The following is a 17066-nucleotide window of genomic DNA, read 5'->3' on the forward strand; positions in this document are numbered from 1 at the left end:
GCTGGGGGGAAAGAGAGCTGAACTGCCCAGCAATTGATAGCCTGCTTGGCAGCTGCTGCACACGGAACTTAGGGGAGCGGAAAGCTGAGAGGGGGGCTGCCGGTCCACCATGGTACAAGCCCCCACCAGCTAGCTCCAACGGGCTGCTCTTTTTGCAAGCAGTGGACAAAGCAGGCGGCTGCCAAACAACGTTATAAGGGAGCATTGCACAACTTTAAACAAGCATGTTCTGTAATTGATAAGGCAAAAATAACAATGAAACAATGTTAACTGGGACGACTACGTGAGAAGTTACTGTATTCCAAAAGCTTAATCTAAAGCTTAAAACAAGATTATTATTGAAATTACATTGCATTGGAGTAGTATCTATATTACTATTGGAAAACTGCTTGACAGTCTATGTAGAATGTCCTACAAGTCCCCTCTTCACAAATAAGGACAAAAACAATATCCTACTTCTAAATGCGGTACATAAAGTCAGGGCTGGGCTGAGCTGCGCTGGCAGGGCAGCGTGTAAGAAGCTTGCACTGCAGCTGCCTGTACAATACAATACTTCAGTCCTCTTTTGCCAATATTAAAATGTTTGATTGTCATCACAATGGCCTGGTCTACACTACGCGTTTAAACCGAATTTAGCAGCGTTAAACCGATTTAACCCTGCACCCATCCACACAACGAAGCGCTTTATATCGATATAAAGGGCTCTTTAAACCAATTTCTGTACTCCTCCCTGACGAGGGGAGTAGCGCTGAAATCGGTATTGCCATGTCGGATTAGGGTTAGTGTGGCCGCAATTCGACGGTATTGACCTCCGGGCAGTATCCCACAGTGCACTATTGTGACCGCTCTGGAAAGCGATCTGAACTCGGATGCACTGGCCAGGTAGACAGGAAAAGCTCCATGAACTTTTGAATTTCATTTCCTGTTTGCCCAGCGTAGAGCTCCGATCAGCACGGGTGGTGATGCAGTCCCAAATCCAAAAAGAGCTCCAGCATGGACTGTACGGGAGATACTGGATCTGATCGCTGTATGGGGAGACAAATCTGTTCTATCTGAGCTCCGTTACAGAAGATGAAATGACAAAGCATTTGAAAAAATCTCCAGGCTATGATAGACAGAGTCCACAGCAGGGACTCAGCACAGTGCTGTGTGACAAGCGTAACGGAAAGCCAAAGAATCAAATGGACACTCATGGAGGGAGGGAGGGGGTACTGAGGACTCCAGCTATCCCACAGTCTCCGAAAAGCATTTGCATTCTTGGCTGAGCTCCCAATGCCTGAAGGGTCAAAAACATTTTCCCAGGTGTTTCAGGGTGTATGTATTCAATTTACACCCTTCCCCCCCAAAAGAAAAGGGAAAAAAATCATTTCTCACCTTTTTTCAATGTCACCCTATGTCTAGTGCATGCTGCTGGTAGACGGGGTGCTGCAGCGCTGAACACCAGCATCCCCTTCCCGGCGGCAGGCGGTGCAAAATGACTTGTATCCATCGTCATCATCAGCCCGTGAGTGCTCCTGGCTGGCCTCGGTGAGGTCAGCCGGGGGCGCCTGGGTAAAAATGGGAATGACTCCCGGTCATTCCCGGCAGACGGTACAGAAGGCTTGGTAACCGTCCTCATCATAGCAGCTGGAGGCTGAGCTTCATCAGCCCCCCCGCCCCCTTTCACGTCTAAAGAAGATTCTGTACTCCCTGGACGATCATAGCAGCTGGAGGCTGCGCTCCTCTCCCCGCCCCCCACCCTTTAATGTCCTGCCTGGACTATCATAGCAGCTGGAGGCTGCCTCCCTCTCATTTTATCTCACTAAAAACTCAGTGTTTCTTATTCCTGCATTCTTTACTACTTCATCACACAAATGGGGGGACATTGCCACGGTAGCCCAGGAGGGTTGGGGGAGGAGGGAAGCAACGGGTGGGGTTGTTGCAGGGGCACCCCCTAGAATGGCATGCAGCTCATCATTTCTGCGGGATCTCTAGGGCTCTGACCCAGAGCAGCTGTGCTCTCTGGTTCTCTAGTACACTTGCCCCATATTCTAGGCAGAACTGACTCTATTTTTAGACAAAACATAAAGAAGGGAATGACCCGGGGAGTCATTCCCATTTTTGTCCATGCGTCCCCGGCCGACCTCAGCGAGGCCAGCCAGGAGCACCCATGACAGCAGCAGACGGTACAAAAGGATTGATAACCGTCATCGCCAATTTCCAAATGCAAACGGTGCAAAATGACTGATAACCATCATTTCATCGCCAATTTACAATGGCAGATGGTGCAATAGGGATGGTAAACGTCTCTGTTACCTTGCAAAGGCAAATGAATGCTGCTGTGTAGCACTGCAGTACCGCCTCTTTCAGCAGCATCCAGTACACATTCGGTGACAGTGACAAAAGGCAAAACAGGCTCCATGGTTGCCATGCTATGGCGCTGCCAGGGCAATCCAGGGAAAAAGGGTGCGAAATGACTGTCTGCTGTTGCTTTCATGGAGGAAGGATTGAGTGACGACATTTACCCAGAATCACCCGCGACACTGTTTTTGCCCCATCATGCATTGGGATGTCAATCCAGAATTCCAATGGGCGGGGGAGACTGCGGAAACTATGGGATAGCTACCCACAGTGCAACGCTCCGGAAATCGACGCTAGCCTCGGTACATGGACGCACACCGCCGAATTAATGTGCTTAGTGTGGCCGCGTGCACTCGACTTTATACAATCAGTTTTAAAAAACTGGTTTCTGTAAAATCAGAATAATCCCGTAGTGTAGATATACCCAATTACTGACTAAATTATAAATTAATAAATTAAGCTAAGATTTTCTAAAGAGACTAGTGATTTTGGGAACTCAACTTGACACACCTCTTAAGGGGATAAGCAGTCAGCACTTCTGAACGTTGGACTCCTATAATACATCTCCAGTGGGGCAGCCACAAACTGAGGCACCCAAAGTCACTAGACGCTTTTGTAAAAACAGCAAAGAGTCCTGTGGTACCTTATAGACTAACAGACGTATTGGAGCATGAGCTTTTGTGGGTGAATACCCACTTCGTTGCATCCAACGAAGTGGGTATTCACCCACGAAAGCTCATGCTCCAATACGTCTGTTAGTCTATAAGGTACCACAGGACTCTTCGCTGCTTCTACAGATCCAGACTAACACGCAGGGCCGGCTCCAGACCCCAGCACGCCAAGCGCGCGCTTGGGGCGGCGTCCCGCAGGAGGGCAGCAGGCGGCTCCAGTGGACCTCCCGCAGGCATGCCTGCGGAGGGTCCGCTGGTCCCGCGGCTGCAGTGGACCTCCCGCAGACGTGCCTGCGGAGGGTCTGCTGGTCCCGCGGCTGCGGTGGAGCATCCGCAGGCATGCCTGCGGGAGGTCCACCGGAGCCATGGGACCAGCGGACCCTCCGCAGGCACGTCTGTGGGACGTCCACCACAGCCGCGGGACCGGCGACCGCCAAAGCGCCCCCCCGCGGCGTGCCGCCGTGCTTGGGGCAGCGGAAATCCTAGAGCTGCCCCTGCTAACATGGTTACCCCTCTGATACTAGACGCTTTTGAAAATTCTTGTTTTCTGTCTGAAGTTGATGAAGGACCTGGAGGACAAAATCTTGTATCAACCAAATCTGAATTCAACTCCACTATCTGCCTAACACCAGAAAAAAGTGTAAGGGCAAATACTGAAGAGCTGCACTCTGAAATAAGTGTAAGGGCAAATACTGAGGAGCTGCACTCCACGGTCTGGAGCCGGCCCTGCGTGTTAGTCTGGATCTGTAGAAGCAGCGAAGAGTCCTGTGGCACCTTATAGACTAACAGACGTATTGGAGCATGAGCTTTCGTGGGTGAATACCCACTTCGTCGGTATTTCCAGAGAGAGACTTTAACTAATGATGGAACAAATGCATCTCAGTTCTCCATCTGCAAAAATGGAGATAAAGAGTAGGGTAGTGCAAGTAATATTGTATTATCTATTTACATTGTAAGCTATTTGAGGCAGGTGCTGACTCTTATGTGTTTGCACAACTGGGCTCCTATCTCAGTTGGGGTCTCAGGTGCTACTGGTAATATAAATATGTAGCCTATTGCTTCATCTGAACACTCTTTAGGACATTAGTTTCAGATTAATAAACCTCTTAAATACAACAAACTGAGCAGGACCAAAGTTACATCAAAATTTAACAACTGTGCACATATTGAATTCTTACATGGCTCACCTTCCTCTTCATGGTTATGCAACATTGATGCATGAAACAAAAACTCTGAAGGCAAAAAAGAAACAAAGATAGTGGAAGGACCCAAAATACTTACTAATTCTGAATCAGGCCCAAAAAATCAAAAAGAACTGGGAAAAGGTTTAAGTAATAATCAGATTTTCAAGAGTTCTGTTTGATTGTTAGATAATTAAAAAAAGGGAGTTCTATTTGGATTAAATATTAGAATAAAGCTAAAGTTTCTGACTTGGATTGTAAAGTGGATAAAACTGAAAGCTTCAAAGAATAATGAGTCAGGGCCTCACTTAAAGAACAGGGTCTAATGAACATTTGTGACATGTGACAGTAACTCAGACATAGCAATGCTGAGAAATTGCTTTAGCCTGGCAGTCTAGAACGATGCTAAGGATCAGCATTTGGGTCCCAGACCCAATCTTTAATTTAGGGACTTAATCCTACTATTATTAAAACCAATCTGGTTTTGCCACTGACTTCCATGGGAGCAGGAGGCATCATCACATGTCATTCAAATGAGTACCGGGCCAACACACAGCATAGTCACCTTGGAGCGGTAACCCTTGTCACTAAAACACAGGGGCAGAAACGCTACAAAAATCAAAGTTACTTTACCAAACAAAAAACTGTTCAAACAATTCCTTTCCTTTCCTGTAGCTGAAGCCAGCACTATTGTCATCTCAATCCAATGCTACTTATTTATTATGTACCGATGTTAATGCCTGTTGCCCAGTGTCTCAATCAGAGTTATACTGTGGGGTTGGCAAAGTGACTGGCAGACAGAGGGGGAGTGCCTTTGAGTGGGGGAGAAGGTACAATAAAACTTCTCAATAAAACTAGTACACTTGGAGTTAAATATTAAGTTTTAGTGCCCCAGATGAGACATCTCAGAGTGACAAGCCTAGTGAGACTGAGTAAATGTATGTTACACAGAGAATCTCATTTCCTCTCTAAGAAACTAAGATCATAGAATCATAGAATCTCAGGGTTGGAAGGGACCTCAGGAGGTCATCTAGTCCAACCCCCTGCTCAAAGCAGGACCAAACCCAACTAAATCATCCCAGCCAGGGCTTTGTCAAGCCTGACCTTAAAAACCTCTAAGGAAGGAGATTCCACTACCTCCCTAGGTAACCCATTCCAGTTCTTCACCACCCTACTAGTGAAAAAGTTTTTCCTAATATCCAACCTAAACCTCCCCCTCTGCAACTTGAGACCATTACTCCTTGTTCTATCATCTTCTACCACTGAGAACAGTCTAGATCCATCCTCTTTGGAACCCCCTTTCAGGTAGTTGAAAGCAGCTATCAAATCCCCCCTCATTCTTCTCTTCTGCAGACTAAACAATCCCAGTTCCCTCAGCCTCTCCTCATAAGTCATGTGCTCCAGCCCCCTAATCATTTTTGTTGCCCTCCGCTGGACTCTCTCCAATTTATCCACATCCTTCTTGTAGTGTGGGGCCCAAAACTGGACCCAGTACTCCAAATGAGGCCTCACCAGTGCTGAGTAGAGGGGGATGATCACATCCCTTGATCTGCTGGAAATGCCCCTACTTATACAACCCAAAATGCCATTAGCTTTCTTGGCAACATCTTGTGAAACAAAGAAGTGGTGGCAGTTATTCTCTGTGATAAAGTGTTTATCCAGACAAAGTTTCTGTAGCTTTTTTTCAGTGACGAGACAGCAAGTGTGTTGCAACTGCTGCTTACATCCTGTATTCTCCAATGCAGCTCCACCTGTTACTTTCTAAGATCTCAATCCTGTCACCTGTGAGCAGATCCTTGGGCCCAGAAATATGAGGTGCAGGACTGAAGTCTTAGCTAGAGAGCTCTGCAGGGCAGGGAACATTTTTTCACGGGTGTGTAGTGCCCTCCCCCAACTGAGTGCAGGGGCCACTAGGGCCTACCACAATACAATTACTACTACAGATCTCTACAAAGGAAACTCCTAAAAAGCCTAGACCAGTGGTTCTTAGCCCACAGGGCCCAATTAGCACAAAACTGCAGCCCATGTGACATCCTCAGGGCCATAGAGCAGTGGTCTCCAAAGTGGGGTGCACAAGAGGATCCTTGGGGGTGCGCGGCAGGAGGAGGGAGTCCAAGCGGCTTTTTTTTTTTTTTTTTTTTTTTGCACTTCGGCAGTTTGGGTGGGAGTCTGAGTTAATTTTTTTTTTTTTGTGGCACTTCGGCGCGGCAGGGGGTGCGTGCTCAAAATTTTTTTACTGATAGGGGTGCGTGATCAAAAAAGTTTGGAGACCACTGCCATAGAGGTAGTATATATACTGCGTGGATGCAGCCCACACAACACAGAGAGCTGCATATGCAGCCCACAATGGTAAATAGTCTAGGCCAGTGGGTTCCCAACCTATCAGGAGAAACACTTATTTTAAATTAAATGTAATGCTGATTAAAGATGCTGGGCTGAACGCACTAGAGACTGAAGTCCTTTAGGGGGAGCATGACCATAGTGCAAGTTTCTACTAAGCTGTCCCCCACTCCCATGAGCCATGCCCCTGATGTAAAGTATCCTCTACCACCTAATGGTGGTAACTTCAGTCTCATTGGGCAAGTCAGTCCTTCATTTCCTCTACTGTGATTACCAATATTGTCCACTGAACGCATTTCACAGAGGTTACCAAGCACCCCGACGGTATCAGTTTTAGGTCCTTCAGCTAGGAATTAATTTGATCTAGTGACATAGCAGTGAAGGGCTCCATACCTCATGAGCCTTTTAATTTCCCCTAATCTTAAATTAGAAGTGTAAGAACAACGTTCCCAAACTCAATCAAGAATTTGGTAAGCAATTAATAGGTATATTAATCTTGCTAACTTTGGGCAAGTTCCAATAAAAAATGTCTGTTTTCTCTATAGAAACATACCCAACAAAACTGCAGGAGACCTAGAAAATCTTTTAGAGGCTTTCCAAATGTGCCACAAGGTAATATTTATAGACTCAACCCTATTAGAGCAATTTGATTACTTACTTTTGGCTGATTTGGATCGTGTGCGTATTCCCTCGTCCATATTGAATATTTCTTCACCCTTCACCCTAATGTCCTGCAGGCGCTTGTCATCACTGTTGATACCATACTGGAGGAGTTTACACAACGCTACAGAGCTGAGGAGGAAAAGTGTAGCGCATGAGTCTCCCTCTGTCCTATACATAATCCAAAATTTATGAACCAAATATAACTTTATTTAGTTTACAGGCTTTATCTCAAAGTTCAGTTCACTATAGTTGTACATAAACTCAAAAATGAAAAAATATTCCACGTACACCCGCTTATTCAGCTCATGAAAAGGGCTGAAGTTCCAGTTACAGATATTCAGGGAAATGAGCTCCTCCTTTTTGGCTTCTTCCCCTGCTTCATCTATTACAAAGGACTCACATTACCCCTGCTTTGCCCCAATTCCAATAATCAATCCCCAATCTTAAAAATCATGGCAGGCCAACAACTTGGTCAAGGTGGTATGATGAAGATGCCTCTCAGACAGCAATTTAGGGGTAAAAACGTTGTTTAAGGTTCCCCAATCCTTTTAATAGATATTGTCCCAACCTCTGACCCGTCTACTCATTCAAAAGCCCTATTATTATACACATTGGGCCCAAAATGTGTGAGGTGCTTGATAAAAGGACAGGTATCAGAGGGGTAGCCTTGTTAATCTGGATCTGTAAAAGCAGCAAAGAGTTCTGTGGTACCTTATAGACTAACAGACGTATTGGAGCATGAGCTTTCGTGGGTGAATCCGACGAAGTGGGTATTCACCCACGAAAGCCCATGCTCCAATACGTCTGTTAGTCTATAAGGTACCACAGAACTCTTTGCTGATAAAAGGACAGTTACCTGTTTCCGTAACTGGCGTTCTTCGAGATGTGTTGCTCAGGTGTATTCCACTATAGGTGTGCGTGCTCGCCACGTGCACCGGTGCCGGAAGTTTTTCCCTTAGCAGTATTCGTAGTGGGGGAGCACCGCTCCGATCCCTGGAGTGGCGCCAACATATCGCACCATAAAGGGGGCAGTGCGCTCCCTCCACCCTCAGTTCCTTCTTGCCAGACAATTCCAACAGAAGGGAAAGAGGGTGGGATGTGGAATACACCTGAGCAACACATCTCAAAGAACGCCAGTTACGGAAACAGGTAACTGTCCTTTCTTCTTCGAGTGATTGCTCATGTGTATTCCACTATAGGTGACTCCAAGCTATACCTGATGGAAGCGGGTAGGAGTTTAAATGTAAAGTTTTAAGGGTTACCGGGGTGACGCCCTACCAAACCCGGCGTCATCCCTCGTTTGGGAGACTATCACATAGTGCGATGAAAAGGTGTGGACAGAGGACCACGTAGCAGTCCTACAGATGTCCTGGATAGGGACATGAACCACACAGGCCGCTGACGAGGCTTGGGCTCTGGTGGAATGCGCCTTTACAATTGGAGGTGGGGGAACCCCTGCCAGGTCGTAACAGGTGCAAATGCACGAGGTGATCCAGCGGGAGATGCGCTGGGTGGACACTGGCCATCCCCTCATGCGCTCGACCGAAGCAATAAAAAGCTGGGGGGGACTTCCTAAATGAGCTGGTTCTGTCCAGGTAGAAGGCCAGCGCTCTGCGCACATCCAACGTGTGCATGCGGCGTTCCGCATTGGAGGAATGGGGTTTAGCACAGAGGATCGGGAGAAAAATATCCTGATCCATGTGAAAAGCCGAGACTACCTTTGGTAAAAAAGCGGAGTGAGGGTGGAGCTGAACCTTGTCCTTATGGAAGACCATATACGGCAGTTCAGAAGTCAGGGCCCTGAGCTCCGAGACGTGGCGGGCTGAGGTGATGGCCACTAGGAATGCCACCTTCCACGACAGATGAGACCACGAGTATGTGGCTAATGGCTCAAAGGGAGGCCCTGTGAGGCGGGAGAGCACCAGGTTCAGGTCGCAGAGCAGAACCGGGGGTCTGGTGTATGGGAATGGCCGATCTAACCCTTTCAGAAACCGGGTCGTCATGTGATGCGAGAACACAGACAGGCCCTGCACCGGGGGATGGAAGGCCAAAATGGCCGCCAGGTGCACCCTGACCGAAGAGGGCGCCAGCCCTTGGGTCCTAAGGGAGAGGAGGTAGTCAAGGACAAGCTGGATAGACGCAGAGGAGGGAGAGGAACCTCTATCCCTCGCCCACCTAGAGAACCTAGACCATTTAGCCAGGTAGGTTAGACGTGTGGAGGGTTTCCTACTTTCGAGGAGGACCTTCCTCACATCCTCAGAACACCTCCCTTCCTCCTCATTTAACCATGGAGCAGGTGTACAACAGGGGCCCCGACCATGGGAGTAGGAACGCATCCGATATTGCCCCCTTGCCTCCTCCTGCTCTGGAGCAGAATCGAAGATGCTGTCGATTCTGGGCGGTGGAGAACAGGTCTACCTGGGGAGCACCCCACTGTAGGAATATCCACCTGGCTACCTCCCTGTGCAGGGATCACTCGAGTTGCTCGGAGAACACCCTGCTCAGGCGGTCTGCGAGCGTGTTGCTCTTGCCAGGCAGGTACAAAGCCCGAAGAAGTACGTTGTGGGCTATACAAAACTCCCACCAGGAGTTGGGTTTCCTGGCATAAGGCCTGGGAACGCGTGCCCCCCCGTTTGTTGATGTAATACATGGCGTCGCGTTGTCCGTAAGGACTCTGACCACCTTCCCTTGTATGTGCTGGCAAAAGGCCATGCACGCCAGGCGTACGGCCCTGAGCTCCCTGACATTTATGTGCAGGGTTAGTTCCTCTGGTGACCACATGCCCTGGGTCCTGATATCGCCCATGTGGGCTCCCCAGCCTAGGTCCTAGGCGTCTGACACTAGGTCTAGTGACTGAGGGGGCTCTCAGAAGGGGATACCCTGGAGCATGTTGCTCGGGAGGGACCACCATTGGAGATCTGCCACCACCCCGGGCGGCAGCATGACCACCTTGTCCAGGCTGTCTCTAACCTGGGAGTATGGGGAGGCCAGCCAGAGCTGAAGGGGCCTCATCCGAAGCCTGGCATGTCGCACCACATAGGTGCATGCTGCCATGTGGCCAAGGATTTGCAGGCACACCCGTGCCGTGGTAACCGGAAAGGCCATGACCGAGGCGATGAGCGCTTTGAGCGTCTTGAATCTGTCCTGTGGAAGGGAGGCTATGGCCACCCAGGAATCCAGCAGCGCCCCTATAAAGCTTATGCACTGAACCGAGATTAAGGTGGATTTCTCATCATTTACCAGTAGGCCGAGAGCTGCACAGGTGTTTAGCAGGACGCTCATGTGCTGCTGCACCAGAGACTGAGACCGACCCTTGAGCAGCCAGTAGTCGAGGTAGGGAAAGATTTGCAGCCTTTTTTTCCAGAGGTGGGCAGCCACGACAACCATACACTTTGTAAATACTCTGGGGGCAGTAGAGAGGCCAAAGGGGAGAACTGTAAACTGGAAATGGTCCTGACTCACCATGAAACGGAGGAAACGCCTATGACTCTCAAATATGTGGATGTGAAAGTATGCATCCTGGAGGTCCAGCGCCGTAAACCAATCCCCCTGGTCTAGGAATGGAATAATAGAGGCCACGCACACCATGCAGAATTTACAACGAATGAGGAACTGGTTGAGATTCCGCAGGTCAAGGATGGGCCGGAGCCCACCCTTCGCTTTCGGGATGAATAAATACCTGGAGTAAAAACCCCTGCCCTGGTATTCCCGAGGTACCCTTTCCACTGCTCCCAGGGAGAAGAGGTGCTCCACCTCCTGACAGAGGAGGAGGGCATGCTCCAGGACCCCGGACGGGGGACAGTTGGGAGGGGTGGAAAAAAATTGCAGCCTGTACCCTTGGGAAATGGTGCTGAGGACCAATGGTCCAATGTTACACAGGCCCATTGCAGTCGGAAGGCCGATAAATGGTTCATAAAAGGCAACTTTATTAACTGGGTGGGGGGGAACACTGGCAACAGGCTCGGTGACCCCCCTCAACGAGTCAAAACCGCCGCTTCCCCGGCTGCCTGGCCTTAGAGGTCGCAGGCCGTGGGACCAAACGGGATTGGCATTGGGACCGATGCCTTTGTTCCCTCTGCCGCTTAGGCGGGGGTTCGTATCTGCCCCGAACAAGAGGAGCAGAGGTTTGAGGCCTGGGCTTGTCCTTAGAGGGAGGGACGTACAGGCCTAGCGTCTGAAGGGTGGTGTGGGAGTCCTTCATCCCGTGCAGACGGGTGTCTGTCTGTTCTGCAAACAGGGCCTTGCCATCAAATGTCAGGTCCTGCATTATAGACTGGGACTCGACCAATAACCCCAAGAGCGAGAGCCACGACACCCGTTGCATGGAGACTGCGGAAGCCATCGTATGAGCGGTTGTGTCCACTGCATCTGAAGCCGTCTGGAGAGCTGCTTTGGCCATGGCCGCACCCTTGTTGATCAAGGCCTTTCCGTCCTTGTCCCGAAGAAGGGGCTCAAACTTAGAGAGGGAACTCCAGAGATTAAACTCAGACCGGCTCAGCAGTGCCTGGTGGTTGGCCACTCTGAACTGGAAACTCGCGGATGAATAAACCTTTTTCCCCAAAGGTGTCCAGTCTACGAGCATCCTTGTCTTTTGGTGTAGGCGTGGGCTGGCCATTCTGCTCATGGTGGTGGACTGACTCTACCACCAAGGAGTTAGGAGCTGGGTGGGTGTATAGGTACTCGTGACCCTTTGTGGGGACGAAGTACTTCCTCTCGGCCTTTTTGGAAATTGACGCAAGGGAAGCCGGGGTCTGCCAGAGGCCAGTGGTGATGATGGCTACTCCCCGATGGAATGGGAGCGCCACACGCCCCGGTACCAAGGAGGCGAGGACCTTGAAGAGGTTATCGGAGGGCCCCTCCATCTCCTCGGCCCGGAGCTCGAGATTTGCTGCCACCCTCCTAAGCAGCTCCTGACGTGCCTTGAAATCCTCTTGGGAAGAGGGAGGCGGTACCGCAACTGAATCACCCGCTGCTGAAGAGGTGGATGGTGCAGTGCCTTCAGCCACCGACGGCATCGTGGGCTTGACGTCCGGGTCCGGTGCCGGAGTCGGTGCTGGGGGTTTGGCGCCCAGGGTCAGATCCCGGTGCCGGGGAGGTGACGCAGGGCAGCCATGAGAGGCTCTCGCCATGGAGCGAGGTCTTGGCTGTGCAGGAACCTGAGGCCACAGTGCCCAGTGGCACAATTGTCCTTGCCAGGGAACGGCTTGGAAATGAGTCGCCTCGAGTGCCGGCAGGGTTGGTTGGTGATGCGGTGCGGCTTGGGGAGACGGCTGCACGATGATGCCGAAGTCCTGGAGGAACACACAGTGCCATAGGAACGAATGGAGTGGTCTCTGACATGACAGCTCCCGCCCCGAGACTTCGACCTGGAGGAAGTATCTCTGGACTCCCTGCGGCACCTGCAACCATGGCGCCTCGGTGCCAGGGACTCTCGGGACGCACTATGAGCATAGCCTCTGTAACGGCAGGCGTTTGAGTACGGCGTCGAGACCTGTTCCTCTCGGACTGGCTGGAGGAGGAACGGCGTCATCTCGTCACCTCCTCGACGGCGTCCGAAACCGGAGGAGTGAGATCCGCTCACTGAAGAGCCGGGACGCGGAGTCGAAGTCCGTTGCGGGGCTCTACTTGGCACCTCGACCCGGGAAGGTGCCTCGACCTCCGACACCTCCGGGGAGGGCTGATGGGCGCCCAAGGGTGGCTTTCCATGGGACCGGGGGCCCAACTGAGGCGGCACACCCGGCACCGGAAGCACCAGAATATCATGCGCGGCCTGAGCTGCCTCTGGTATCGATGGCATGCCTACTTTGGGCGAGGCTTGCGCAGACGGGACTGGACTATTCCACTCAGCACGAGTCGGAGGTTTATGTCCTGATGGGGATCGTGGGCTGCCCAACTTGGGTCTGGCCTCACCCCTCTCTTTCTCTCGGCGACGCTGAGTCTTCCCTTGTTTAGGTGGGGAGCAGTGCCAGCTCGTCAACGGCACCTCACTGCGCGCCGAGGACACCGTACCGGGCACAGAATCAGGACGGCACACCGGAAGCACTTCGCTGCATGCCGAAGACGAGGTGCCGGGCGCGGGGTCGGCTCGACACACCGGTGCTGGGGTCAATGCCGACTCCATGAGGAGAGCTCGGAGTTGGATCTCACGCTCCTTCTTTGTTCGCGGCCTGAAGGAGCGGCAGATCTTACACTTCTCACTAATGTGAGCCTTGCCCAAACAGCGAAGACACTGACTGTGTGGATCGCTTCTGGGCATGGAGTTGCGACAGGAGTCGCACGACTTGAAGCCTAGGCCATGGGGCATGCCTCGAGCCAGGCTTCGCAAGAGAAAGTTCAGCAAGGAAGTTTTCCAAAGACTGGATACCACTAAGGCTATAACGCTGCAGCCTAGGCTGGAGCAAGTTCTGACTACCTTCACTGGCGGCAAGAAGGAACTGAGGGTGGAGGGAGCGTGCAGCCCCCTTTATGGCGCGATATGTTGGCGCCACTCCGGGGTCGCAGCGGTGCTCCTCCACTACGGACACTGCTAAGGGAAAAACTTCCGGCACCGGTGCATGTGGCGAGCACGCACATCTATAGTGGAATACACCTGAGCAATCACTCGAAGAAGAATAAGACAGTCACAGGTCAGAAGTTTACAGTCTATGAACAGTCCTGACGTTATGAGAGAAGACAACAACAAAAGGGAACAGGGTAGGAGGAAGAGAGGCTACAAGGTAGAAGTGGCTGGTGGCTCTGCATACATTTGTTTTACACGATGTTTTCATGTTCGTCAAAAATTACTACTGTGTTAAAAATTGAAAATAAAAAAAATTGACCCCAACTTCTCAAAGCACTAAGGGTATAGTGCAGGTGTTCGCCAACCTTTTTTCCTTACCATGCCACCCCATACTTCTGCGCAGCTGCTGGCAGTGGTACTGCCTTCAGAGCTAGGTGCCCAGCCAGCAGCCGCTGCTCTCACGACCCTCCTACCACAGTTTTGCAACCCCCTTTCAGGTCAGCACCCGATTTGATAAATGCTGGTATAGTGTGTGTAATAAATTAGCTATACAACTAAAGCTTCAATTTATTCATAACTTCAAGATGGTAACAGCCCCATAAAAGTCAAATGCTCACTGACATAAGTGGTTATATCAAATGGGTCAAACAAATCAAATTTCTTCCTCACATGCCCTGTGTGACAAGAACTTGCATACTTCTTCAAAAAGAAAATTCAGTCCACAGGGATCACCCCTCATTTTGCCCTGCACTAGCCAAGGTTGCAGAAGTTTTGGGGGGGCCCAGGACAAAATCTGAAACTGAGGTCCCCGGTCCTTCCAAAAAATGACCATTGAGGGGAGGTCTTGGGGGGTGGGTGGGGGTGCTGAAGACTGAGTCTGCAACACTCTCAACCTGCAGCAGCAGCTTGGCTCCTGTCCTGCAAGACTGGGCTCAGGTCCGTACTCCCAGTAAGTGGGGTCATGGCATCATTCAGATTTAGCCCAGCTGCCCCTCCATTGTGACCGAAGGGCCACCGAGCCAGACCTGAGAGGCGCTGCAACCCTGTGTGCCAAGTCGCAACACCACTTGTCTTGGGAGCCTTCTCAAATGGGAGCCCAGACAAGTTGCCCTTCCCAACACTTTCACCTCCTTCTCCATCACAGCCCCAGTAGTCTCTTGCCTTCTCTCCAATCCTAACCTCTCCACCTACCCCAGTGATTCTATATCTTTGCCTCTCCTTACTTTTTTGATTAAAATAAGTTTTAAGGGACAGAGGGATCATTATAATCATCTTCTCTGAATTCCTGCATAACAAAAGCCATAGAATTTCAACCAGCGATTGCTACATCAAGCAAAAACTTCTGGCTGAGCTAGAGCAGATCTTTTAGAAAGACACCCAATTTTGATATAAAGATCTAAAGCAATGGAGAATCCACTGCATCGCTAGGTAAGTTGTTCCAATGGTTAGTTACCCTCACTGATAAAAATGCGAACCTTATGTTTAGTTTGATACTACAACTCTACCCCGATATAACGCAACCCGATATAACACGAATTCGGATATAACGCGGTAAAGCAGCGCTCTGGGGGGGTGGGGCTGCGCGCTCCGGTGGATCAAAGCAAGTTTGATATAACGCGGTTTCACCTATAACGTGGTAAGATTTTTTGGCTCCTGAGGACAGCGTTATATCAGGGTAGAGGTGTATCTAGCTTCCGCTTCCAGCCATGGGATATTGTTATGTCTTTGTCTGCTAAACAGCCCTCTCATCAGAAATCTGCTCCCCAAGTAGGTACTTCTAGCCCATGGTTAAACCATTGTTAGCTTTCCCTTTGATAAACCGAATAAACTGAGCTTTAGTCTCTCATTGTAAGGTCAGGCTTGACAAAGCCCTGGCTGGGATGATTTAGTTGGGTTTGGTCCTGCTTGAGCAGGGGGTTGGACTAGATGACCTCCTGAGGTCCCTTCCAACCCTGAGATCCTATGATTCTATATGTGCTGCACTGGGGATAAACTTGACTTTGTCATGTTTATTAACAGTCCCAGGTCATGACAGGAGGAACAGACCAGATCGAGATGCCTCTGTACCTGATCCTGGGATCATAGAACTGGAAGGGACCTTGAGAGGTCATCTAGTCCAGCCCTCTGCACTTGTGGCAGGACTAATTATCTAGACCATTCCTGACAGGTGTTTGTTTAACCTGCTCTTAAAAATCTCCAATGATGGAGATCCCACAACCTCTCTAGGCAATTTATTCCAGTGCTTAAACACTCCTGACAGTTAGGAAGTTTTTCCTAATGTCCAACCTAAACCTCCCTTGCTGCAATTTAAGCCCATTGCTTCTTGTACTATCCTCAGAGATTAAGAAAAAAAAATTTCTTCCTCCTCCTTGTAACAACCTTTTATGTACTTGAAAACTGTTATGTCCCCTCTTTGTCTTCTCTTTTCCAGACTAAACAAACCCAATTTTTTCAATCTTCCCTCATAGGTCCTGTTTTCTAGACCTTTAATCATTTTTGTTGCTCTTCTCTGGATTCTCTCCAATTTGTCCACATCCTTCCTGAAACATGGCGCCCAGAACTGGACACAATACTCCAGTTGAGGCCTAATCAGCATGGATTAGAGCAGAAGAATTACTTCTCATGTCTTGCTTACAATACTCCTGCTAATACATCCCAGAATGATGTTCGCTTTTTTTTTGCAACAGTGTTAGACTGTTGATTCATATTTAGTTTGTGATCCACTATGAATCCCAGATCCATTTCCACAATACTCCTTCCTAGGCAGTCATTTCCCATTTTGTATGTGTGCAACTGACTGCTCCATCCTAAATGGAGTACTTTGCATTTGTCCTTATTGAATTTCATCCTATTTACTTCAGACCATTTCTCCAGTTTGTCCAGATCATTTTGAATTTTAATTCTATCCTCCAAAGCACTTGCAACCACTCCCAGCTTGATATCGTCCGCAAACTTTATAAAAGTGCACCCTCTATGACATTACCTAAATCATTGATGAAGATATTGAACAGAACCAGACCCAGAATTGATCCCCCCACTCATTATGCCCTTTCAGCATGACTGTGAACCACTGATAACTACTCCCTGGGAACGGTTTTCTGATCAGTTTTACCCACCATCTAGACTGCATTTCCCTAGTTTGTTTATGAGAAGGTCATGCGAGACAGGATCAAAAGCCTTGCTAAAGTCAAGATATACCATGTCTACACTCCCCCGCCCGGCTTGTTACCCTGTCAAAAAAAGCTATCCTTTTCCTCCCTCTCCATATACAGAGCTGCCATTTAGTACAATCTGACAGCAAAGGAGGAAGAAATTTCAGTCCAGTATTGGAGCAGAATTGGTTTCTTGTTCCAGGTAGCTTACAATTTACCC

General features: G+C 49.7%; 1 protein-coding gene across 2 annotated transcripts in view; it reads right to left on the reverse strand.

Annotated features, from left to right (window-relative positions):
* IPO9 (importin 9) overlaps positions 1-17066 on the reverse strand; it is a 183724-nt gene that overhangs the window by 16465 nt on the left and 150193 nt on the right. For both annotated transcript variants that reach the window (XM_045015515.1, XM_045015514.1), the window contains exon 20: positions 7191-7324. In XM_045015515.1, coding sequence (XP_044871450.1) covers positions 7191-7324 — 134 coding nt within the window. The remainder of the gene's footprint in view (positions 1-7190; positions 7325-17066) is intronic.

Source organism: Mauremys mutica, chromosome 4 (assembly GCF_020497125.1).
Source record: "Mauremys mutica isolate MM-2020 ecotype Southern chromosome 4, ASM2049712v1, whole genome shotgun sequence".
NCBI lineage: Eukaryota > Metazoa > Chordata > Testudines > Geoemydidae > Mauremys > Mauremys mutica.